This window comes from Apus apus, chromosome 6 (genome assembly GCF_020740795.1).
Source record: "Apus apus isolate bApuApu2 chromosome 6, bApuApu2.pri.cur, whole genome shotgun sequence".
Classification (NCBI taxonomy): Eukaryota; Metazoa; Chordata; class Aves; order Apodiformes; family Apodidae; genus Apus; species Apus apus.
Genome location: NC_067287.1, coordinates 16,814,428 through 16,838,819, shown reverse-complemented (window position 1 = coordinate 16,838,819; position 24,392 = coordinate 16,814,428). Strand labels below are relative to the sequence as shown.

Here is a 24,392-nt window from a genome sequence, read left to right as displayed (position 1 = left end):
TAGCTGGTGCCGGCGAGGCGGCTGCCGGCTCCTCCTGCCGGACCGGGAGCTTTCGCAGCTGGGCCCGGGGGGGAGGCGGGTCCTATATTTATCCTCCCCGTCCTGCCTGACCTCTGCGGCGGGCGGAGCCCAGGCTGGGCCGGCGGGGGCTATCTCGGCACTGCAGGGCCGGGCTGGCGGCGGCGATAAGCGGGAGCGGGGCGATTCGCCTCGGCTTTGCGGCCCCCCGTTGGCTCCCAGCTCGGGATTGCGTCCCACGCCTTCCCTGGCCCGGCTCTGCGGGGGGGCGGGGGTGGAGCGGGGTGCCGGGTGGGAGGGGGTAGATTTGTGCAGCCCGGGGCCGGGCACCGGGTGCTGGAGGACGGTGAGGACACACCGGAGGTGCAGCCCCGGCGCCGAGGAGGGCGCAGCGGAGCCCGGTGGCGCCGGCTCTGCGGGGGCGGGCAGCGGGGCGGGGCGGCGGCGGGGCCCGGCCCGGCTGGCGGCGGCGCGGGGGCTCGGAGGGGCCAGGGCCGGCGGGCCCGGGGCAGGTGAGCGGGCGCGGGGCCCGGGCAGGGCGGCGGGCAGGCGGCGGGGCTGGCGGGGCAGGCAGCGGGGCCGTCGCCGCCTGTCCCGGGGCTGAGCGGCGCCGGCGCCGTCCGGGCATTGCCCCGGCACGGCCGTTGCCGCCGGCCTGTGCCCAGCCTTTGCCATTGCGTTTCCCCGTGCATTCCCTTGCGTTATTCTTTCCCCCCGCCCACCCATCCCCGCGCAATGCCGCGGCATTGCCCCCCATAGCTCCCCCCTCCTGGCTCAAAACCTGTCCCAGCCTCCCCCCCGCCTTCCTGTCGCCGTGGTCTCACTGTCTCCCGTGTCGAAGTGCATCCCTAAGGCTCAGGTGGCTTGGGGGGGGGTCCGGTATCCTCCCACCCAGGGCATTGGCAGGCCTTGCAAGCAGATTCTGGCATGGTGCTCACTCATGTCCATCCCCAGGCAAAGCTGGCCCTGCTTGCATGCACATGTCCCACATGTCCACATGCAGCGGTGCTTGCCTCTGTTTCCATGAGTGCCGGCCTCTGCTTGGACCTGCCAACCCGCTGTGGGTCCCTGGTTGCAGCTGTACCCAGCAGGCCATCATGAGACCTTGCTCCATCCATTCTCTCCGCAGCCGGTGACTTGCCAGGATGGCGGTGCTGAAGGGCTACTGTGAGGGCAACAGCTCCATTGCCCAGGCCTGGGTCCAGCAGGGCTTCCAGCCCTGCTTCTTCTTCACACTGGTGCCAACCGTGCTGCTGAGCATCTGCCTGCTGCTGGGCGCCCTGCAGTACTCCTGCTACGTCCGCTTTGGCCGCACTATGGAGCCCAAGTACATCCCCCGCTCCCGCCTCTATGGCAGCCAGGTCCTGCTGTCCCTACTCCTGGCCCTGCAGCCCTTTGGTGGGCTGCTGTGGCAAGCCGGGGGGCCCGGACAGCTCTACGGGTACATGTTGGTGCATGCCTGCCTCTGGGCCCTCAGCTGGGGCTGTGCCATCGCCCTCCTGCAGCTGGAGCATACACAGGTGCTGGCGCACGACCGGACACGGGGCCATGGCACTGTCCTTCTCCTCTTCTGGGCGCTGGCCTTTGCTGCCGAGAACCTGACCTTCGTGTGCTGGAAGAGCCCACTGTGGTGGTGGGCACTGGAGGACACAAACCAGAAGGTGGGCTGGGGGGCTGTGGGCAGGGAGAGGGATGGGGCTTGTTGCAGGGTGAGGGGAGGGCTGCAGTATCACAGTGCTGGGTGTGACTGCCGTGCCCAAGGTATGAACACTCCTGGGTTGCACCCACACATCAGCCGCATGTCTTGGCCCCAAGCCCAGCTATCACACATCTCTCCATGCCCCCACTCTGGAGGAGGAGGAGCTCTGCTCCTCCTTTGGCCTGGCCCAGCCCTGGGTGCAGAGGCAGAGTGTATCTACCTGTTCCCCACAGCCCTTTTCCCCCCTGCTCGCCCGTGAGGTAAGAGGACCCCAAGACAGTGGGCACAGAGCTAGACATGGCAGGGAGGAAGGAGTGGGTCTGGGTGCTGCCTGAGATGCTGCACTCAGCCAGTGTTCCCAAATGGGGTGTCCCCTGGCCCTGGATGTACTGTACCTGTCCCTGTGCCACACTCCTTGCCTCTCTCAGCTTCTACCCATCCCATGCCTGGCTGGGCTGTGCTGAGGGCCAGCTGCAGCCCTGACCCCCTCCTCTCCATCAGGTGCAGTTCAGCTTCTGGCTGCTGCGTTACATCTGCACATTCATGCTCTTCATCCTGGGCATGAAGGCCCCAGGTCTGCCCCGCAAGCCCTACATGCTGCTGGTCAACGAGGAGGAGCGGGACGTGGAGAACAGCCAGGTGAGTCCCAGGGCCTGAGCAGTTTGGGGACATGGTTAGGGAGGAGATGGAGATAAAATGGAAATACAGCTGCCCTGGGATAAGCATTCAGGAGACTGGGGAGGAGAGAGGTTTAGGGCTGCCCAAGCTCTTTGCTGGCTGTCAGCAGGATTTGGCCCTGTTGGGAGGATGAAGGAGGGGACTCCGGGGGGGATGGAGCTCGTTTTCTTGGTGGGGTGTTCCCTGGGGCTGCTGCCAGCTGGGCTGGGGTGCCAGGGCAGTGACCCCTCCTTTGGCTCTTCCCCAGCCACTCCTGCCTAATGCTGGCAGGACCACCTCCACCTGGAAGGATTTCAGGAGGAAGCTGCGGCTGCTGATGCCGTACATGTGGCCGAAGGGAAACCACTTGCTGCAGGGACTTGTGCTGTTCTGCATGGTGCTCATGGGGCTGGAGCGGGCCATCAATGTCTTTGTCCCCATCTACTATAAAAACATCGGTGAGGTACCTGGAGCTCAACGTGGGAGGCTGCATACTGCCTCATCGAGAACTGGGGGGTGTCATGACTGACTTGAGGGGCTGCAGGGACCTGGCAGGAGCAAGGTCCAGGGAGTTAGGGGGTCAGGGACCACCACTGGGTGCCCATGGAGCACCTGGCGGTGCTCTCTGTACCTCTGCCTTGACTTTTGCCACCCTCTCCACAGTGAACAAGCTGACAGAAGGGGCTCCCTGGCACACCCTGGCCTGGACCGTCTGCATCTACGTGGGGCTGAAGTTCCTGCAGGGTGGAGGTGCTGGTAAGGACCATCGTGAAGGACTGGGCACAGGGGACAGACAGCTTGAGGCACATCATGCTGGGGCTGGCTGGCCAGGAATGGTCTTACGGGAGCAGCAACCAGTGCTGGTTCCGTGTTGAGGATGATAGGGGGGCCCATAACAAATCCCTCTTTCCCAGCTGGCCTTTTTGAACTAGCTGCATGCCCCAGCGGTGCTGCTCCCCACTGATTGTCCTGTGGTGCCCTGCAGGTTCCACTGGTTTCGTGAGCAACCTGCGCACCTTCCTGTGGGTTTGGGTGCAGCAGTTCACCAACCGGCAGGTGCAGGTGCAGCTCTTTGCCCACCTGCATGGGCTGTCCCTGCGCTGGCACCTGGGACGTCGCACTGGAGAGGTCCTGCGCAGCGTGGACCGGGGCACCAGCAGCATCAACAGCCTGCTCAGGTCAGAGCGTGCCCGTGGTGGGCGGGGGGATGTTGGGCAGCCCCACCGGACCGGGCTGATGTGCCATTCCCCTTCCCACCCCCCAGCTACATCGTCTTCAGCATCGTCCCCACCATTGCAGACATCATCATTGGCATTGTTTACTTCACATCGGTCTTCAGCGCCTGGTTTGGCCTCATCATCTTTGTGTGTATGAGCCTCTACTTGAGTGAGTGCAGGGTCGGGGTGCAGGGGTGCTGTGCCGGGCTGTAGGGCAGTGGCCGCTTGCTGACGCAGCCCCCTCCTGCCTGCAGCTCTGACCATCTTCATCACTGAGTGGAGGACCAAGTACCGGCGGGACATGAACACACGGGACAATGAGGCCAAGTCCCGGGCTGTGGATTCGCTCCTCAATTTTGAGACGGTACTGTAGGTGGTGGGGGTTGCTGAGTACTGCCTGGCACTGGGGGGGCTAATCCAGGCACTGACCCTGGCTCTGCATCTGGCAGGTGAAATACTACAATGCAGAGAGCTATGAGGTGAACCGCTTTAATGATGCCATCGTCAAGTACCAGGTATGGGACACTCAGCACCAGTGAGGGAGTCTGGAGGGAAGGAGCTGAGCCTCACGGGCACCTGCAGGGAGGATGGAGCTTACTGTGGGTCTGGCTTGGAGGTGGCAGCACCCTAGAGGACCTTTCCTCTTCCAGGTCTCAGAGTGGAAGGTCAGTGCCTCTCTGGGCCTCCTCAACCAGACCCAGAACCTGGTAATTGGTCTGGGGCTGCTTGCGGGGTCCCTGCTCTGTGCCTACTTCGTCACTGAAAACAAGCTGCAGGTAAGGCTGGTGCCAGCCTGGGCAGCCCCCTGCCCGAGTTGGGGCCTTGGGGCTGGTGGTGATGGGCACCTCTCCTGTTCCTCCCAGGTGGGAGACTTTGTCCTCTTTGGCACCTACATCATCCAGCTCTACACACCACTCAACTGGTTTGGGACTTACTACAGGTAACACTGGGAGCTGTGGGGGTGTCCGGAGTCCCCCTCCCCATGGGTGCCTGAGCCAGGATGTGCTCCCCCAAACCCTTCCCTCCTTCCAGGATGATCCAGAACTCCTTTGTGGACATGGAGAACATGTTTGAGCTCTTCCACGAGGAGCAGGAGGTGGGTGCCACCTTCACAAGCCCCACTCCCTGGCTCAGCCCCATGGTCCTGCCCTGGGAAGAGTCTGGCTCTGAGGCCATGTCTCATCCTCTGGCAGGTGAAGGATGTGGTGAATGCCGGTGACCTGCGCTTGGAGGCTGGGCGGATCGAGTTTGAGAACGTGCACTTCAGCTATGTGAATGGGTATGGGGTGTTAGGGTGGGACAGCTCAAGCTATGGGGCCTGGCACAGGGATGTGGAGCAGGGCAGGTGGCCCTGACCCTCTCTCCCTCTCCCAGGAAGGAAATCCTGCAGGACGTCTCCTTCTCTGTAATGCCTGGACAGACCCTGGCCCTGGTGAGAGCAGGACCTTGGATGTGGGTTCATTGCTGGAGGTTGGGGTGGGGAAAGAGGGGCTGGGAAGTACAGGGGTGGGAAGGACAGACCCTCAACAGGGCTGGCCCTTCCTAGCCCCTGGCCTTCAGCAGCAGATAGTATCTGCTGTCTCTATATCCTTTTACCTTTGCTTGCAGGTGGGACCTTCGGGCTCAGGGAAAAGCACCATCATCCGCCTGCTCTTCCGCTTCTACGATGTGCGAGGTGGCTGCATCCGCATCGATGGGCAGGACATCTCCCAGGTGAGTTTGGGAGGCCTCCAGGGACTGGAACATGGAGACACCAGCTCCTCTGAGCCTTGCAGCACTGCTCGGTGCAGACACTGGCATCTCCCTGGGGTAGGGGTGATACACACACCCCCCATGACCCCTTCGAAGGCTGGTATTTGTGCCAGGAGTGAGGTGAATGGGACAACTGCAGGACCCCTGGGCTGAAATGATGGAGACTGACTGGGGCTCCCCAGGAAGGGCCAGGGTGCTGGAAAGGTCCACCCACCACAGGGTGGAGACACAGTGAGCCTGTGGTCGAGGAGGGACTCTGGAGCAGACACTGCAAGGAGCTGGACTCACAGCTCAGAGATAGGATTGGGTTTTGGGGGGTTCTTTGTGGGTGGCGTGTGTCAGGCTGAGCCCTCCTCCCCTGCCTCCCCAGGTGAAGCAGGCCTCACTGCGTGCTCACATCGGAGTGGTGCCGCAGGACACTGTGCTCTTCAATGACACCATCGCCAACAACATCCGCTACGGACGGATCCTGGCCACTGATGAGGAGGTGCAGGAAGCAGCCCAGGCTGCTGACATCCATGATCGCATCCTTTCCTTTCCCGAGGGTGAGATCCCCCATAGTCCCCTCCTTCCTCTCCCTTGCCATCTTAGGATCCCCCATGACCTTGTAGCTGTCTTCATGGGTGTTCTTGGGTGACAACTACCATGGGTACACCTGCATCACCCTGTGCCTTGCTTTGCCATCTCTCCAGCTGAATCAGTCCCCGGGCAGGGATGGGCTGAGGCTGCACCAGGCTGTTACGTAGTTCCAGCAGGACCCCCCACATCAGCAGAGCCTCAGTCTCTATCCTTGTCTTGGAAGGCACCAGCACAGCACGTTCCTGTCCTTGTGCCTGCAGGATACAACACCCAGGTGGGAGAGCGTGGGCTGAAGCTGAGTGGAGGGGAGAAGCAGCGCGTCGCCATCGCACGCACCATCCTGAAGGGTCCCCACATCATCCTGCTGGATGAGGTAAAGGCAGTGGCCTCCAGCCCAGCTTTGCCCTGTTCTGCAGCAGCCCCTGCCCCCACAGCTGGCACTGCCCCTGTCCCTTCCCCACACCCTGCCTCTCCCACAGGCCACATCTGCACTTGACACAGAGACTGAGAGGAACATCCAGGCATCCCTGGCCAAGGTCTGCGCCTACCGCACCACCATCGTTGTTGCACACAGGTAGGGATGGGGGAAAAGGCTGATCCAGGAGGTGCTGAGCTCTGCAAGCTGGCCAGCATCCCCCAGAGGGACTTGCAGACCTGTCCTCCTGCCCCAGAGGTGACAGCCCGTGATTGTGGCTCCTTGCACTGTACAGCCCCGCCCAGGCCCTCTCCCCCGAGCCAGGATAACGCCCTGCCTTTCCCTGCAGGCTCTCCACCGTGGTGGGCGCAGACCAAATCCTGGTGCTCAAGGATGGGCGCATCGCAGAGCGAGGGAGGTGAGTACAGTGGGAAGGCTTGGTGCTGTCTTCCCCCCAGGACCCTCTTCCTGGGGCTGGGGCCAGCTCAGGACCTTGTACCCCCATGCTCTCCCTGCAGGCACGAAGAGCTGCTGCAGAAGGGTGGTGTGTATGCTGGCATGTGGCTGCAGCAGCAGGCTGGGGACGAGGGTGAGAGCAAGGAGCGCCACACCGAGAAGCCCCCGGGCAGCAAGAAGGGGCCGTGAGCCTGGCTGGGGGTTCTGCTGTGATACTGATCTGAGGTCCAGACCCCTGTGCTGCCAGGGAGCCCTTTGCCAGCTGTGGGCCAGGGCTCCACCTGCCCTGGGAGCTGCAGGGGCTGGGTTTGACACTCCACTATGTTTGTACTCGTTTGTTTTGCTGTTGTGTAGTTTCTTAAACCAGGTCCTTCCCAGCTCCGTACCTGTGTGCTGTGGGCAGGGTTACTGCCTCTGTCCCGGGGCTGACCAGCAGCTCTGCCATCAGGTTGAGCTCTTCGGGCTCAGGCAGGCAAGGGGCAGAGCAGGCTGCCAGCACCTGCCCCCTCCCTGCACGAAGGGCTGAGCACAGCAATGGCTGCACTCCAACAGCAGAGGAAGGAACAGGGCAGCCAGTGCCTGCTTCACCCCTGTGTGCACCCACGCCCCCCCCTTGCACCCCAATCCACAGGGATGCACTGCTCTGGGCTGGGCAGCAAGGGACTGCCACCCTCCCTCCCACCACACAGAGTGCCGGTGCACCTTTTGTGCTATGCTTTTATTTTCTCCCAAGCAGCACTTTGACAAGTCTCAGCATTCCCTCAGCCCAGATGGAAGCCACCTCACACCCCTGGGAAGGAGGAGCAGCAGATAACCCCCCTTTGGCTGCATACTGCTGTCCTGTGCAGCACCAGGAACAGCCCTAAAGGCAGGAGCAGTTCCAGCAAAGAAGCTGGAGAGTACAGGTGGGAAAGCAGCACCACTCTGCATGGCTGCAGACCCTCCCCACAAGAGGTCAGCAGGACAAGTCCCCATCACCTAAGGATCAGCTCCTGCCTCCTAAATACCAGCAAGGAAGGGCTGGCTCCAGACTCAGGGCTGTGTTTGCAAGACGGGTTCTGTGCTGCTGCTCCCCAAAAGGGGCTCTCCCACAGCACGACTGGAAGGAAGGAGGTGTTCCTGCCCCAGCAGCATTAAAACAGGGCCCTGGGATGGTTCAGGGCAGCAGAGGCACAGCCAGCAGTGGAAGGCAGCTGCAGTCCTTCAGCACGAGTGACACTGGCACAGTCAACTCACCGCTGAGGTTACTTTTGACTTAATGGCCCTCATTAAATAAAAGCAGAAAGGAAAAACGACTCCATTCATTCTCAGAGACATCCTGGGCCCCAGCCGAGTCGGGTAAGGCCCAAAGTGCTCTTGTGCATGCAAACGGCAGAGGAGGCACTGAGGGCAGAGGGAGCAGGGAAGGGGCTGCCTTCATGCTGCCAGGATGCCAAACATTCAGCCATGCCATGCCAGTGTGAGTGACCATCCTGGCCACAGCTGCTCTTTGCTGAGGGGCTGGCACAGCCCTTCCCAGCGCACAAAATCCTGCCCCCCACTGCTGCAGCAGGCAGCTGCAGCCCAGCTGTACATCTGAGCATGCAGAGATGTCCCTACATGGCACTTCCCTCTAATCCAGCTCGGCCCTCATCCCACATTCCCAGCAGGGCAGCCATGACAAAGGGCTTGCTTTGGTCAGTATGTGCTCAACCTCGTCCCACATCGTCTCTCCAGGAGCATCTGCAATTTGCTGCACTGATTTTATACAGGTACTAGGGCTGAGGTGTCAGTGTGTGTTTGGTGGCTCGGTTACAGCCTCCAGGGAGATGAGTTGTCCCTGGTGAGGGCCTCTTGGTGGTGGTAGAGGTGTCCAGGCCCCCACAGCATCCATGTGGAAGGCCAGAGCTGCTCTGGAGGTCACAAGTGGGATCCCATGTCCACCAGGCACCACCTGCCTCACCTGCCTATGACATGCAGCAGTTTGATGGCTTTGAACCGTGTGCCTGGAATAGGAAGAAGCACAGTGAGCATGGGAAGACAGGCTTCTTCTTCTGTCAAACAAGGGGGCATGCAGTCCTCAGGGCTGTGTGCACAGCACTGCCACTGCCCCAGGCTGGGCTGCTCTTCTGATGAGAAAAGTGACCCTAAACAGAACCCAGAGAAAGCAGAACCCAAGGAAGACCCCCACCATGACATAGCCAGGCTGGGTCAACCCCACCACAGCACAGAACCTCCAGTCAGCCTCACTCACCTGCCGCCGGGACTGCTGGTACTCGGCTTCACTTGCGGACAACGCCTGGGCCAGAGCCAGATCCTCCTCCTCCTGTGAGCTGCTGGGGACAGTGGTGCATGGTGTGCCTCTGGCTGCCCTGGGCTCACCAGCCCAGAGCCCTTTGGGGTGGTAGAACCTCCTGTCACTACAACCCTCCAGGACAGCTACGGGCAGGGAACAACCAAGGATCACCCTGAACATGCCAGAGGCTGGGGAGGGACCAGAGGATCCAACTGGGGCTGGCAGCCAGCACACTGGGCCAAGGAGAACCATATTAACTCCAGTCGGTAAGATGGTGCTTTTAGCAGCATCTGGCACTGTGGCCAAGGATGAGGACTCCTGGGTGTCCTCTGTGAATACCCCTACTGCACCTCTGTCATGCTGTAGCCATGTTCATTAGCTGACAAGTGGTCAGACAACAGCTTCCCTACTCTGTGCTGTCAGTCACTGTCCCCTCCCCACACCTCTGAGGGCTTGACTGCTGAACAGAGCTCCATGATGGCTCTAGATGCTTCTTTTATTTTCCCTGTCAGCTGAGAGGAATGTCACCCCAGAGCCACATGACTCTGCCCTGGGCACCTCTCACATGCAGGTTTGGGGCATGAAACCACGTGTCCCTGGGCCGTACCTGGGTGGCTGTGCCAAGCTGCGTGCTGACTCTGCCAGGGACATCTCCAGAGCTCGCTGCAGTGCCTCTTCCTCACTCTGAAACAAAACATCACCAGCTTGACTGAGGTGGCAGGAGGCAGCCCCGAGGGACAGGCGGCAGGCGCAATCTTGCCTGGCCCAGGGTAGGTGCATCTCCCTACTTGAAGGCCAAACACAGCCAAGGTGAAGGCCTTGGGCTCAGAGCAGACCTGCAGCTCTCTCCAGCTGCCCAAGGGAAGGCAGACCTGCTTGCCAGTGAAGGGAGCACGGTAGGAATACCAGTGGGAAGTAGCTTTCAAATAGCTCAGAAAGCCCTTGGCTTGCAGAACAGTAAGACAACACCCAGGGACAGCCAGTGCATTTTGTCCCTTTTGGAAAAGCTGAGCACCAAGTACAGCCAAAAGCTGCCATCGGCAGGCACCACAACAAACTCTGACGTCCCACTGAGCATCTAGGATCCCTGTTTGCCAGGGAAGGCCCAGCTGGGGAGCACTGAAGTCAGCTACAGAGCACGGGTTACAAAGAAGTTACTGCTATAGTTCCCCAGGGCACAGGAACCACCCAAACCCATCCCAACTACCCAGGCCAGGCCACTCACCAGTCCGTTCTGCAGCATGACAGTTGGAGGGGAGGTGCTCCGAGTCTGTGACACAGCTGCTCTGCCTCCTCTGCAAACAGAGAAGCTGGGTTATTGTGAAGGCAGGGAGCCCTGGTACGAGTACACAGCCCTGCCAGCCCACAGGTAACAGGGAGTTATTGCTCCTGCATCCCACAGGGAGCCAAGCTGAGCCTGGTCATGCCCACCTCAGGACTATGAGTCGAGCCATCACCATACCTGGCAGAAGCAGGAGAAGAGGGGCTGTCTGCTGGCCGGGCAGCTCCACTGCTCGATGCGGTGACTGTTTTAGAAGAGGATGCCTGGGCTCTGGCAATTGCAGCTTGCCTAGGACAGACAGGACACAACTGCCTTGCCATCATGGGCCACCCCTGGGCACCAAACACCCAGGGAAATGAAGCTGGATAAGCAAGACATCTCCCCAGCATCCAGATCCCCCTCTTCCTCCCAACAGCATCCAGGCTATGGCTCAGCTACACCCAGGAGTTTCAAGTGCCATTTCTCTCCTTGAAAAACTGTGCCAAGACAGACAGAAACCATCAGCTACAAAATAAGGGGATGGACAGAGAAGCAAAAGAAAAACAGCCCATGGGCAGTACTGGTGGCTTTCGCTGCAGGAAGAAGAGACTGGGTATAGAGCTGGGCTGGCCCTACGAACCTTAATGCTGCTGGAGAACACCCTGGTGCACAGGACAGACAGTGTGACAATATAGCACTCCCAGACAAGGGGCCAGGAAAAGATGGGCTTCCTGCCTGACACCCATCTGGCAAGCATAGCCCTATCCCTGTTAGCCTGTCTGTTCCCAGGCCCTCACCCTGCTGTGGAGAGGGGACGCCCTGCCCCGGTGCAGTTGTGGTCCAGAGGGTGCCTGTGCTTGAGGCAGTAGTTCTTGTGGCACTGGTCACAGATCACCTTCATCATCTCCTTCTGCTTGCAGCCAGGCTTCAAACACTTGTTGGTGAAGATCTGAAAGACAACATGACTGTGATGAAAAGGAACAACACCCTGCAGGGCCAGGGCTGTCCCTTCCCTCTACACCAGACTCTGGGTACTGACCAGCTTTCTCTCCCAGTGCCACTTCTGTGGGGCTCTGCAGTTTGCCCCCAAACAATAGTTTTCTGTAGATAGTTCATTAGTAATTCATAGTCTCCACTCTTCATAGACAAGGGTTCCCATTACTACAAGACACACATCAGGAGATAGACTGCCCTACCCAGGGACTCTTGCCTGCCCTGCACAGCAGTATGGACAGCCCAGAGCCCTCCAGCTGCTGCCAGGATGGATTCCTGCACAGCCACTCCCTGCAGCAATTTCCTCTCCTGGCAAGAAGAAGCAGCTAATTGCGAATTGCATTTTCCTAATGGCAGCAATTTACTTCCCATCCTCACATCCCATGTGGCTGCCCAGCCGCACCCCATCGCTACTCCAGCCCCAGACTCACTCCACAAAGCCCCACAAATGCGCACATCTCCAGCACACCAAACCCTCCTGCCCTCAGCCTGGCCAAAGAGAGATGGCACCGAGCAGGGCGGAGTTGTGTGTTGTTTTCCTCCCGCTCCCCAGCTCCAGCAGGGACCAGGGGAGCTCAGTGCCAGGTTCCTACCTTGCGCTTGCGCTGTGCAGGGTCAGACTTGCAGTCACGGTCAATGTGCTCACCCACCACAACATCGGGCATCTCCCCCCGCCTCACGGGGACTGGGGTGTTGCAGAGGGGACACACGGGGACCTGCACATCCTGTAGAGACAAGACAAGGGGGCTGGGGGCAGTTGACGGGCCAACCCCAAGTGCTGTGTGGCCACCTCTCTCCCTTTCAGGATCTGCCTGCTGCAGCTTCAACAGCACTGCCTGTGGTTTGAGATCCTGCTCACCACCCTCCAAAGAACTTGCTTTTTCTGACCCAGCAGCTGCAACAAGCATGGACACACAAGCTGAGAAGGGAAGACAGCCGGGCTGGGAGATGCCCAAACCATTTCACCCAGTGGCAGAGAGGGTGGGCTGGAAGTTTGCAGCTCTGAGATACAGATCCTGGCTTTCAGGGACACCTCTGGACTCAGCATGCATGCAAAGGGGGACTACCCAAGCAACCGAAGTCACAAATTGTGCTCAGCAGCCCCAAGCACAAGGCTGGGTTAGCCCTCTCTGCACTTACCTTCTTGTAGGCAGAGGTGCAGTCATGCTGGGCGTATGTTATGTGGTCAGTGCAGAAGATCTGCTCACAGGCATCGCACTTCAGGGGCAGGAAATCTGGTGGGCAGGGAACACGGAGAGGTCAGCGCTGCCCGCGGGGCTCCCCGGCAGGCACAGCCCTGGCCCGCGGCAAAGCCAGGGCCACCCCTCTCCTCCCCGGCTCCCGGAACGGAAAGGGAAGGTCTGCAGGTCCATAGCTATGTCTTCGGACATACGGAGGACTCCCCTTCCGCGGGTTCAGGAGGAGGGCCCTGGGACCGCACGGAGCTGCCGGGGGCCTCCGGCCAGAGGCGGGCGGTGCTGCCCCCGCCATCGCGGGGCTCACCCGCCCGGGGTAACCGCTGCCGTGTGCCCCGGGGAAGGACGGCCCCGCAGAGCCTCCCTGGGACTTACCCGCTCCCCTGCGGCACCAAGGGCTGGGTGTCCGCCTGCCCCCCGCCCCGCTGCCCCCCGCCCCGCCGCCGGGAGCCCCGCCGGTAAGAGCCGCGGCAGCCCCAGGCTACCGGCGCCGGCAGTCCCTGCCCGGGCGGGGCTCCCGCGGGCAGACGGAAGGCCCGCAGCCCGCGGTCCCCCCGCGCCCCTTCGCCGAGGACAGCCCGTCCGGACCCCCCGCCCTTCACCCCGAGCGGCCGCCCGGCCCCCCCGCACCGCCCCCGCCCGGCCCGCGCGTGCCGCTCCGCGCCCCCCAGCCCTGCCCGCGGCCTCCGAGCCCCCTCCGAGCCCCTCCGGCACCCCCGCCGCCCCTCACCCAGCCGCTGGCAGGCGGGCCAGGAGCAGTGGGCGCCCAGGTCCGGGAATTCCATGGCGGCCGCCACCGGCGCCGGCCCCAGCGCCGCTTCCGGCACCGCGTCACGCGCGGCCACGGGGCCGCCCCCCGCCCGCCCCGGCGGGAGCCCGCCCGGCCCGGCCCGGCCCGGGGGCGGGTCCGGAGCCCGCGGCGCGCCCGCCCCAACGGCCGGTTCCGGAGGGGCAGCCCGGGAAGGGCAGCCCGGGAAGGGCAGCGGCGGAGCCGCCCGGGTCACAGCATCGATGGGCTGGGAAAAGCCCGTTGAAGGTGATGGAGCGCTGGGGGGCTGCTGTGGGTTTGCCCAAGCGGGGGGGGAACCGAAGGGCTCATCCCTTTCCTGGATCCTTCTCCCCCACACCTTCTCCGGGCAGAATTTCATTCACAGCCTCCTGCCTTCTATTTCACCCCTATGTCCCTCAAGACAAGGGCGACCATCTCACCAGGCAGGTAGTCCTTGTCAGCTGTGAGGCTGTGGATAGCTGCAAGATTCCTGGCCAGCCTGGGACAGGGAGATGGGCTGGCCTTGAGGACAGGGGGTCAGGCCTAGCACAGGAGCAGGCAGGCTAGGCAATCTCCATCCCTGGAGATTTGTGCTGGTCCTGGACATGTCCACTCATGGGACACACCCCCAGCAGACACAAATACTCACCCATGGGACACAGACCCCCAGCAGATACACCCACCCACGGGACATACACTCCCAGACACAGACACTCACCTGTGTGATGCCAGAAGACTGCTAGTACCCACAGCTCCACGCCTGCTAGGAAGGTTTTTTGAGCCACCTCCCCTAATGTCCCCCCAAGCACTCTAATGACACTCAAGGGTCCCCCAAAGCTCCCTAGAACTCTCCACAGTCCCCTGAAACTGTTGGAAAATAACTCAGAAGTTTGGAATGATGTGGTTATTTTGTGTAAGATGTACTCTGTATTTATACAAGTTCAAATTGCAGTCAGAGAGGCACACAGTTAGTTCCACAGCCAGCACTGAGCAGGGACATCCTTAAAGAAAGCAATTAATCAAGAGGCTTAGAAAGTGTCTTCTGTAAATCACCAACTTGGCAGAGGAGACTTCATGTCTAACCTAAGAAATGCAGGAGGTGATAAAGAATAACCAAAATCAAGAAAACTTAGGCTAAACCAGTCTGGGGCAGTTGAAGCTGTAGAAGTTGTGATATTGTGTCCTTTAGGTGAACTTAGCTCATTATAATGTCATTATAATACTAAAAACCACACTGCCAGGTCAAAAAGGCTCCTGCCCAGGTTAAGACCCTTTCCCTGAGCACGCATGATAGTAGAAATAGTGATGTAACCATATTCTAACTATATGTTAATAAGTAACAAATCACTGCAAGGAGGATGGACTTGGAAACTTACTAACTCTATAGTTTTGTGTATAAACATGTCATGAACAATCTCTTTTGGTGTGCTTGATTTGAGGGAAGGCATCAAGCACCCAGCTTTGTACAAACCTGCAATAAATAACAATGTCTCCTTCCTAAACATAGTTCCTTTGAGTCTTGGGAATGACCATAAAACAGTAACAATACCACCCCAAAACACCCCCAAGCCCCACTACATCCCTCCTGTCCCACACTCCTAATGCCCCCCAAGCACCCTAATGTCACTCCAGTGTCCCCCAATACCTCTCCTACCCCAAATCCCCTCAGAACCCCAGTCCACCCCCTCCATAGAACCTATAATGCATCGACACCATCACATCCTCACTCACACATGGGAAAACCCTGCCACTCAAAGGTATCCAGATAATAATGCTGCTCACCCCAAAGGGGTGAGGGCTCACTCAGGGGTATCCAGAAGAAGTATTCACCCACCAGAAGGAGGGTGAAGGTGCTCAATCCCGAGATGTTTCTTTGGGCAGTGTTCCATTCCCATGCTGTGGCCTTTCCATGACAGTCCTGTAGCTCCACGGTGAACCACAGTGAAGAATTTCCAGCAGTGCCCCCCTCTTTTATAGTTCTATGAAAAGGAAAGGAATTTCCCATTTTGCAGCTTTCAGGGACAGCCTGATTCTTACTGTTACAAGTTTTTTACATGAACCAACAACTGATCAAGTTGCACAGACTAATACCACTCAAAATACAATGGCTGCATCTTTCTGATTAAGGTGACCATGAATTTTCTTAAACTAGTGAGTCATAGAGACCGTATCACCTTTCCTTTGGTTGTGTAAGGGACTTGACTTAAGCCTTTCCTTCACAGGCGGATGAAGGGGAACACCTGATGTGTTCTCTGCTGACTTTAAGCTTTGCTTCCCAGACCTGCCATCTGATGCAACAAAACCTAGGAGGAAGGAAAAGAAATCTGAGGCAATCTAAGTGTAATAAAACATAAAGTCAAACAAAAACATTTCACTTTCACAACAAGTGTAATCTCAAGATCCTTTCAATTTGCTCAAAGCCCAAACTTAAAATAAATTCTTCCAGGGGACAAACTTGGCCCTGCAGTTTCCATGTACCAATGTCTACTGTGCACTATGCGCAATAATGTGGTATTCCCTGGATTTGTCAGAGATGACTATCAGGTATCAACTACATTTTAGAGGAAATCCTGAGCATCTGTTAATAATTTGATTCAGTATTTTTGAAATGTCCTAGAAAGGGATTTTTCTATTGTCATGTGAAAAAGAAACTTACGTGATTTGAAATCCTGACAAGGTGTTATAGACAAAGCAGCTCTAATGCAATTTACTTCAAAACATTATCCACAGATGCCTGTGATAAGTGTAAGGGTATTATTTACCAAGCCTAAGAGAAAATAAAGAACTTGAAGTGCATTTCATTTCATGCACTTCAAGACAAGATTCGTCCTCTCATGATACTGAAGACAAGCTTATGAAGAACAAGTTTCAGTTTAACCTTGGACTGGAAATTGAGTTGAAAGATAAGTCAAGATAAGATACAGTTTTTAATGTGAAACTAATGGTACCAAAATGGAAGTAAGCTTTATGGTTATAATACTTTCAAATACAAGCTTGCAGAATAGACTCACCACAGGGACTTGGTGGTCCAACAGTTTCTCATTTCAGTGACTCCATCTGGATTTCCAAACTTGTTCAAAAGGAAGAGAAGGATCCGTTCATGCTTTTTAAGCTGTGGAATAAGCAGAAAGAATCAGAAAGATATGATCATTTTTTTTTAAATAGGTCCTAAAACTACAAACTCAGCTAAGTCCTGCAGTAGTTCAATGGCTACGCAATTCCTTTCTCCTGTAAAATCTTCTGGAGGGAGAAAAAGGCAGCAGAACTGTAGCTGACTTCCCCCTGCCCATTCCCCACCGCCCCCTTTATTCATTTATTTTATTTCTGAAGAAGCAGCCTCCTCAAACCAAATTGATGAAATACTCAAATGAGGACTGAGATCAAATTAGAACTGGAAGATCAAAGAGAGAGAGAGAGAGAAGGAAGGGGAAAGGAGATTCAATGGCCTACAGTGGGACAGAGAAATCAACTACATCCAGGAACAGCATTGTTTTACTGCCTTTCTGCCACTACACTCCTGGTAAGTATGTTTACTCTCCAGCAGTAAAGGTCTAAATGACCTTGAACAGAAATGCTCTTTTCCTACCTCCAAAATACCATTGTGCATATTTCTGCTCTTGACCTTGCTGCCTCTGGCTGAGGGGAGAAGGGGATGTTCAAACCACCCTTGAAAGGAGTTTCTGTCTCTAAAATTCAAGACCTTTCTCATTCCTCTGACAAAGACCCTAACTTTGAGAAAGGCTGATGCATCTTTTCAGGAATAAGTTACTTCTAGTAATCTAAGTTTCTCATTTTTCATAAACAGCCTAAGTTAAGATAAAAATTGAGAAAGCTTAAAACCAGAAAGCTTTCAAAAACTGCAGGACTATGCCATGTCTGTAAGAGACTTTACAAAAGGAAAAAAAAAAACACACCTTGTAACTGGCAAACACTGTTCCAAATTCAGTATTCAACTGAACTTGGGTTCTCAGCCCTCGTTCCAGGATTGAAATGGTGACATATATTAACATTAATCTCTGCTACCTGAAATACACAGTGAAAATGTTCTTAGGTGGTGTCTGCCAAGTTGTATCCACAGCAAAACGCAGCTGTGCTACTGAAAAAAAACCCAGATACTTCCTGTGTCATAGTTTATGCAAAAGACCACAATTACCTCTACACAACAGGCAAAAGTAATGTTCCTGAACCTTCATACTCTAGGGAAAAAAAAAAAAAGCTGTATGTGTGGCCAAACACAGACAAATGAAGTCTGTGTGATCTATACATGATCCACCCTCTGTTTCAGGGTGCTCTACTATCATGTATAAAACAAACTAAGGAAAAGTGTGAGGATATTAATTTATCTTCAATGCTCTGGTTAGCTATTAACTCCCTACTCCCATATGCTTCCCACAGAGGGTTTCTTTCAAATTCTGGAAACATAAAAAAGCAAGTATTGCTCGGACTGAATCTTACCTGTGTTTTAAATTCTGTGCAGCAGCATTTGGTCTCACCTCCATTGTCTACAAAAAACAAAGCAAGTGAATCAGCAAAATACCCATGGACATGGTTTCCCTAATTTAGGACGTGATGTGTGGAACATTCTTTTAAAAGGAAAAGTCACTTAGGCACCCCATGTGCCCAACAGTTCTTCAAAATAAGTAATCTGAAGTAATTAAGTGAAAGCGGGTACCTTCATGTTCTGCATTTAAGTTTTCAGCACTGTAGGATTTGGCCAAACCTTCCACTACCAGCTTGCCAGCCACATCCAGACTGCCCTTTTCCCAAAGGTTCTCCACTGTTACTGAATTAACATTTCCATTAGTCCTTCTCACTGTTAATGTGACATCATTTAATAGTATTTCTTTCAAGTTCTGAAGTAATAATGGAGACCACTGGACTTTCCCAGAGAGGGTTTAATCTATAGCCAATTCAATCAACTTCCACTGCTCAAGTGAGGTTTCTAAGAGAAATAGTAAGAAAATGAAGTGTACCACTTTCCTACAAGCACATACAGAGCTGTTACAGAAAAGCTTTTTGAATTTTAGAGGCAACTGGATGTCTTCACTTGAGGAAGAGAAATCTAAACCAAGATAATTCTTGCTTAATTTGCTGTTCATAAACTATTAGCATAAAAAAAGTAGTTAAAGGAAAAAAAAAACACCTCAGAAAAATGAGATGTTCGAAAATAAACATAGAAAAAGTTTCAGTCACAGCAAGTTTATAACTCTGTACCATCAAATATTCAAATAGCATTCATTTAAGACAAACCCAGCAATTTTTATCTTTCACTTTTTGCCTATAATGCCACCTACAGGGCAGCTTGTGTTTAACCGTAAAAACTGACAATATAATAATAAAAATGTTTATTATTGATATTAACTATAGTTAAACATCAAGATCGCAGTTAAAGGCTGGAATACAGAAAAATTCCTGTTCAATCTAAAAGTTAGCATTTGTTTAGTTACCTACTTGACATATTTATTACTGGAGTAACTGAGGAATCTACCAGCTCCAGACAGATTTAGAACTCTCTTTATCCCTTACTGTTACTGTGAACACTTTGCCATTTACCAGTTGTTTCATAAAGGTAATAGCTTTTGAGGCGCAGGCTCCAAGTGGTGGGTTTACACCTAAAGTCACACAGTATGGAGAGGTTCTGAGGACAGCCCAAGTCTCAACAATATGTGCAGAAGTACAATGACACTGTTTAAAACAATAGATTAAGCAGCAGATACACCAAGTAACTCACCCCCACTCTTCATGCCAGTAACAAGATTCCAAACCCAGTTATTTAGATTCTGAACTTCTGGAGTATTTGGATTTAATAACAATCTCACAAAGATCATGTACAACTAGTCTATTACACAGAGATGCCTAAATTCAACTTTAATACTTCCTTAGTATGAAAGTCTGAGTCTTTGGGTCTCATAAATACATTCTATAGTTTTGAACACTAACCATCTCTCAGCCAATGTATCTGCTACTATCAGCTTCTTCCTCCTGAAACGTTTATTCTTTAACCTACCACATTTATTTCTAAAATGTGAGTTATAACCAGAACTTTATAGTAACAGATTGGCAGAATTTGCCTTCCAGAAAGATATGTTTTATGCAGCAGTAATCCATTGCTCTAATCAGAACCCAGCTGATAATTTTTTCAGGTCCATGCTCTGTTTAGGAACTTACTTAGGCCCTCCAACACTCATAAACTGCTAAAAGCACTGTGACTTGTCATCTTCACCCTTCCTCATACTTCAAGATAATACAGATGCGATTGTTATCTAACCCCACTTATTTTACCTCTATCCAGTTTGAAACAGCTTATCATTTATGTCATACCTGCCAGGGTACATCTTATGGCTTGAGCTGGCAAGTCCATGAATCTTGGAGCCATAGCATGAAGTCCAGCCAGGGGAAGAATTTCAAAATCAGCATCATCTATATAGCCCACCAAAACAGTCTACTCAGAAACATATGCTGTAACAGCAGCACGATGTCAAAGGTTGTCTTCTAGAAAAGAGCCTACAGACTTCAGTTGTACTTTCTTTTGTAGTTGTCAACACCAATTTCCCTCCAACAGCTGTGCCTTCCATGGAACTTCCTAGAAGCAGAAGTATTTGCAAGGGGATCTGGTTAACAGCGATAATGCATGCCTATGCTGTGAGTACCTGGCAAGGCTCTCATGTGCTCCTGCTATTCTCTGAGCCCGTTTGAGCAAATGGAGCTGCAAGGGATTGTGATACACTCTGGAAGTCACTTCTTGTTATCGCTCTGACACGGGGTTTATCCAAACCTACCATCAAAGGTATTATAAAGCAACAGTTTTGCTGTTCTGTGCTTATGATTTGATATGTCTTAATGTCCTCCATCCATAAATCTCTTTAAACTAAAGTTGTTCAGTAAGAACAACAAAAAATATACATAATTTCCAATATCCATTGGTCAGAAATTCACAATACCTGAAACTGAAATTACAGTACCTGAAACAATACAACTTTATTTCAATACTTTTGAATATATGATCTATGTTAAGGTTATACTTATGCATAGTTTTGTCACATCAACAAGTGTTCAGAAATAAAATACTCTCAAACAAGAGATTTTGACTTTCCAGTGAGTGCCTTGTAAGCCCTGTGTCTTTCCAGTGAGTTTATTATCAAACAACTCTTACAAGATACTATTCAGCTAAGTCTGCACACCAATCAGGAACTATGTTTCTGTAAGAGGCATCTCATTTACTTACAAAAAAATTGTTTCCATTGTATATTACACATGCTTTTCTGAGCTTGTTCCTTGTCCTTAAGCCAGTCCTCCTATTATCCTGTTTTTTTTTCAATTAGCAAAGACATTCCAGCCCACATAAGTATGGATAATTAGGAGTTAGCTGTATTTATAACCCATACTCATACTGGTGATGCACATACATCATTACAGAAGAACAAAGTCAAGATACCTCTGTCAAGCTCTGGACAAAGTCTCTTCCTGCACTTGTGCTGCATTTAAACTTTTTGTACTGTTTCCACACTTGGCAAAAAATACCCTGCCTTATTTGTTCACAAAATACTGATTTTTGTTACACAATTCTGAAATTCAGCCTCAAGAATGAGAGCTTTTCAATAGGAAGTTGGCCATTGTGATTCTGCTGCTTTAACCTCCACCTGCAACCTTTGTTCTTCACGTGAAGCCATTCCACCATCATGTGAATGTTCACAACAGGGAATGACAAAGGGTGGCTGTAAGCCAGGTAACTCCAAAAGCATGTATTTAAAAATTAATTCAGACAAGCACAGGAATTAAATATTTTAATATTTAAAGTAATGTTCTGAACCTGTGTTTAAGTATCAGTTTTGGAAGGCTAATTGTCTATTGTCTATTTCTTCAAATTGTATAGTAACAAGTAAAATATTTCCTGTGTTAAATACCTCAACAATGAACACTCCAGACTAAAAATAAATTATGATGAGAGGAGAAATTATTCTAATTATTAGCTCAGTTAAAAAGCTGCTCTAGATTAGAAATATGATATGAAATCAAAATAATTCTCTATAACTCCCAACGAACATCGAAATCTCAGCAGAAAGCACCGAAATTTCCCAGCCTGAAGTTTGAAGGTGGGAGCCTGCAATTCCTGCTAGTTTTGTTCTTTCCAATCCTATTTATTTATTTATTTTGTGGGGAGAGGGGGTTGGAAGAAGAAAAAACCTGCTTACTGCACAAATATTTGTGTTTGTAGCAAAAAGCGTCACTTTCATTTCGTATCATGCAGCAGAGAAGTCAGAGTCAGCTCCACCAACACATCCATAGTTATGAAGCTAGAGTGCATTTCAATAGCAACACATCATTTCCAGTGCCCTCTTCTTTTAATGAAGGATAGGAAAAAAGTCATGCATAATTACAAAGCCTGTTGAAAGCTTCAGGACATACTACATCACAAATTATATTACTTGAAACCATGAAATTGAACATTAACCCTATAAGATCACGTATTGTTACTCATTAAAAACACTGCAAAAAGGTTTATTTACCCCAGGGTCAAGCAGAGGCAAGTTAATATCAAATGGATTAAAAGTAAATTTAATAAATACCTGTGAAGAGAGTTTAATCCACCTTGGTGCAAAGTGCACTATCATTAAGCATTCTGAAGCCTGGAATTTGAGCACAAGCAGGAAAAACATGAGACTGGGAACTCACGTGGAGCCACAAGCCCACTGTGAACTCAAATGTAGAAGAGGGCTATGAAAAAACTTCAATTAAAATAAATGAGCAGTGGCTGAGACAGGGCTTAGCTGTGATGGTTGCTGTAGTACTGCAGTAGGCACTCACACCAGCTACCAACCCACCTCCTTGACATGAAGACTTCCCTGTGCTGAATCCCAGCACAGGAAAGCACATTGGATTTTCAGCTAAGAGGCTGATTAAGAGGGAGGAATCCTTGATTGTACCAGAACTGTCAAGTTTCTGCTTCCAATAGTCCCATTTAAACTTTGTACTGGTTACAGACAAAACATTACCTAAATACCCCTAAATTCAAGCGCAACACTAGGACTTGGCCACATGGGTCTTCCCTGATCGAAAACTGTGCCTTGAGTGGTAACTTGATAAAAACACACAAGCAGGCAAAGCAATGAACTTTCTCTTCCTAGGAACCACATCTCCTATTCCAACGGGCATTTTCCACCTGCCACATGGATAGGAACAATTTGCTCCCACTGGGAAATTACATCAAATTAACGTACAACTATCGTGTGTGTGTGCCTTTTTATTTTTTAAATTTTATTTTTATTTCTTTTTAAACAGAATTAGAATTGAAATCGCTGATGCCCCAATCATGCCATATTCTCATGATAACAAACAGGCGTGCAGCTCCACTAGATGATCTTTCGAGGTCCCTTCCAACCCCTAGGATTCTGTGATTCCACCGGGAACCCCTCCCCGTGCCCCGGGGTGTCGCTGCGGGGCCGCTCCCGCACGCTCAGCCGCTCCCGCACGCTCAGCCGCTCCCGCACGCTCAGCCGCCGGGCGGGGCCGGCCAGCTCGGCAGGCAGCCGCACCCGGGGCTTCCCCAGGGCCCCTCAGCCCCCTCCTGATGATCCCACCGCCTCAACCCCGGCCCAGACCCCCGCGTCTCGCCCGGTCCCGTCCTCGCCCCGCACCTCCCGCCCGCAGCGCCCGCCCCGCACCCCGCGCGACGGGCCCGGCGGGAAGCGGCGGGTGCCTGATGGTGGCTTCTCGGAGCTCACGCAGTTTCTCCAGCACTGCGACAATCAGCCATGCCATGCGAGGGCAGTCCCGGGCGTTGCTTTCAAGTAACGTCTTTTTCGGTGGCGTCTCCGTCCCCTACAGTGGGTTTTGGGGAAATAAAGCACAGCTGCACCACTTGCCCTGCCCATCTGGAAGTTCTGCTTATTTAAAATTAAATGGCTAATTAGTATTGAGCTGCTTAACAAACATCCCTATCTTTGCCTGTCTTAAAGATGGTAAACACTGGGTATTTTATATAACTTACACTCAGTGGTGCTCCTTGTCTCTAAGGCCCATGTTAAATAAGCTGAATTAATTAGTTCCTCCTTCCAGCACTACCTTGTCCTGTCTCTGGCCTGGATCAAACAGTTTCAAGCCATGGGAATGAACTCTTCCATACACTGCACCAAAGCAGTCTAAGAAGGGTCAAACAGCAGCTGGTGAGTAACTGCGCTTTGGCACAGGTAAGAAATTTACAGCATATGTCTTGCTGGGAAAATGAGGGCCCTTGTGAGGAACAGCAGTACAAATAATTCCCTTGGCTTTTCTTTACTGGGATTATCCTCTAGTCCACTCCCAGTACCTGGTTATGCCAGTGGCCTTTGATGACTTTGAAACATCACTTTGTTTTTTAATCCTCTTAAAAGCTCTGGGGAGACCTTAATAGCACCTTCCAGTACCTGAAGGGGGGCTAAAGGAAAGCTGGAGAGGGACTTTTCACAAGGGCATGTAAAACGGTTTCAAACTGAAAGAGGATAAATTTAGGTATTAGGAGGAAATTCTTCACTATGAGTGCTGAGACACTGGCACAGGTTGCCCAGAGGACCTGTGGATGCCCCCTCCCTGGAAGTCACAGAATCAGAATTGTTCTGGTTGGAAAAGACCCTTAAGATCCAGTCCAACCACTAACCTAACTCTACCACATCCAGCGCTAAGCCATATTCCTGAGCACCACATCTATACATCTTTATACATCTATACCTCTAGGGACGGTAATTCAATCACCACCCTGGGCAGCCTATTCCAGTATTTAATAACCCTTTCAGTGAAGACGTTTCTTCTAATATCCAATGTAAACCTCCCCTGGTGCAACTTGAGCCCATTTCCTCTTGTCCTGTTGTTTGTTACTAGGGGGAAGAGACCAACACCCACCTCACTATAACCTCCTTTCCAGTAGCTGCAGAGAGCGATGAGGTCTCCCCTCAGCCTCCTTTTCTCCAGGATAAGCAACCCTGGTTCCCTCAGCTGCTCCTCTTAAGACTTGTGCTCCAGACCTTTCACCACCTTTGTTGCCCTTCTCTGGACACACTCCAATGTTCTTCTTGTGATGAGGGGCCCAGAACTGAACACAGGATTTGAGATGCAGCCTCACCAGTGCTGGC

General features: G+C 52.9%; 3 protein-coding genes across 4 annotated transcripts in view; 1 reads left to right on the top strand and 2 right to left on the bottom strand.

Moving 5' to 3' along the window:
- The window catches only part of DNAJB2 (DnaJ heat shock protein family (Hsp40) member B2), a 158,062-nt gene that overhangs the window by 53,781 nt on the left and 79,889 nt on the right, over positions 1 to 24,392 (bottom strand). The gene's annotated exons all lie outside the window — the stretch shown is intronic.
- Positions 354 to 7,112, top strand: ABCB6 (ATP binding cassette subfamily B member 6 (Langereis blood group)). Its single transcript, XM_051622762.1, has 20 exons — positions 354 to 530; positions 1,148 to 1,679; positions 2,219 to 2,356; positions 2,643 to 2,832; positions 3,038 to 3,130; positions 3,360 to 3,552; positions 3,639 to 3,760; positions 3,846 to 3,955; positions 4,041 to 4,106; positions 4,242 to 4,367; positions 4,455 to 4,531; positions 4,624 to 4,687; positions 4,785 to 4,870; positions 4,966 to 5,023; positions 5,200 to 5,304; positions 5,714 to 5,888; positions 6,183 to 6,295; positions 6,402 to 6,496; positions 6,687 to 6,755; positions 6,856 to 7,112. The coding sequence occupies exons 2-20, from the start codon at positions 1,164 to 1,166 to the stop codon at positions 6,980 to 6,982; spliced, it is 2,523 nt and encodes an 840-aa protein (XP_051478722.1). The 5' UTR covers positions 354 to 530; positions 1,148 to 1,163; the 3' UTR covers positions 6,983 to 7,112.
- Positions 8,517 to 13,391, bottom strand: ZFAND2B (zinc finger AN1-type containing 2B). 2 transcript variants are annotated; one of them, XM_051622798.1, is made up of 9 exons: positions 13,249 to 13,391; positions 12,463 to 12,557; positions 11,916 to 12,047; positions 11,127 to 11,278; positions 10,531 to 10,638; positions 10,294 to 10,363; positions 9,676 to 9,752; positions 9,027 to 9,108; positions 8,517 to 8,778 (listed from the first exon to the last, which is right to left on the bottom strand). In XM_051622798.1, the coding sequence occupies exons 1-9, from the start codon at positions 13,301 to 13,303 to the stop codon at positions 8,740 to 8,742; spliced, it is 810 nt and encodes a 269-aa protein (XP_051478758.1). In that variant the 5' UTR covers positions 13,304 to 13,391; the 3' UTR covers positions 8,517 to 8,739. The 2 variants fall into 2 exon arrangements, with proteins under 2 accessions (XP_051478758.1, XP_051478759.1); XM_051622799.1 differs by having other exon boundaries at positions 9,027 to 9,105.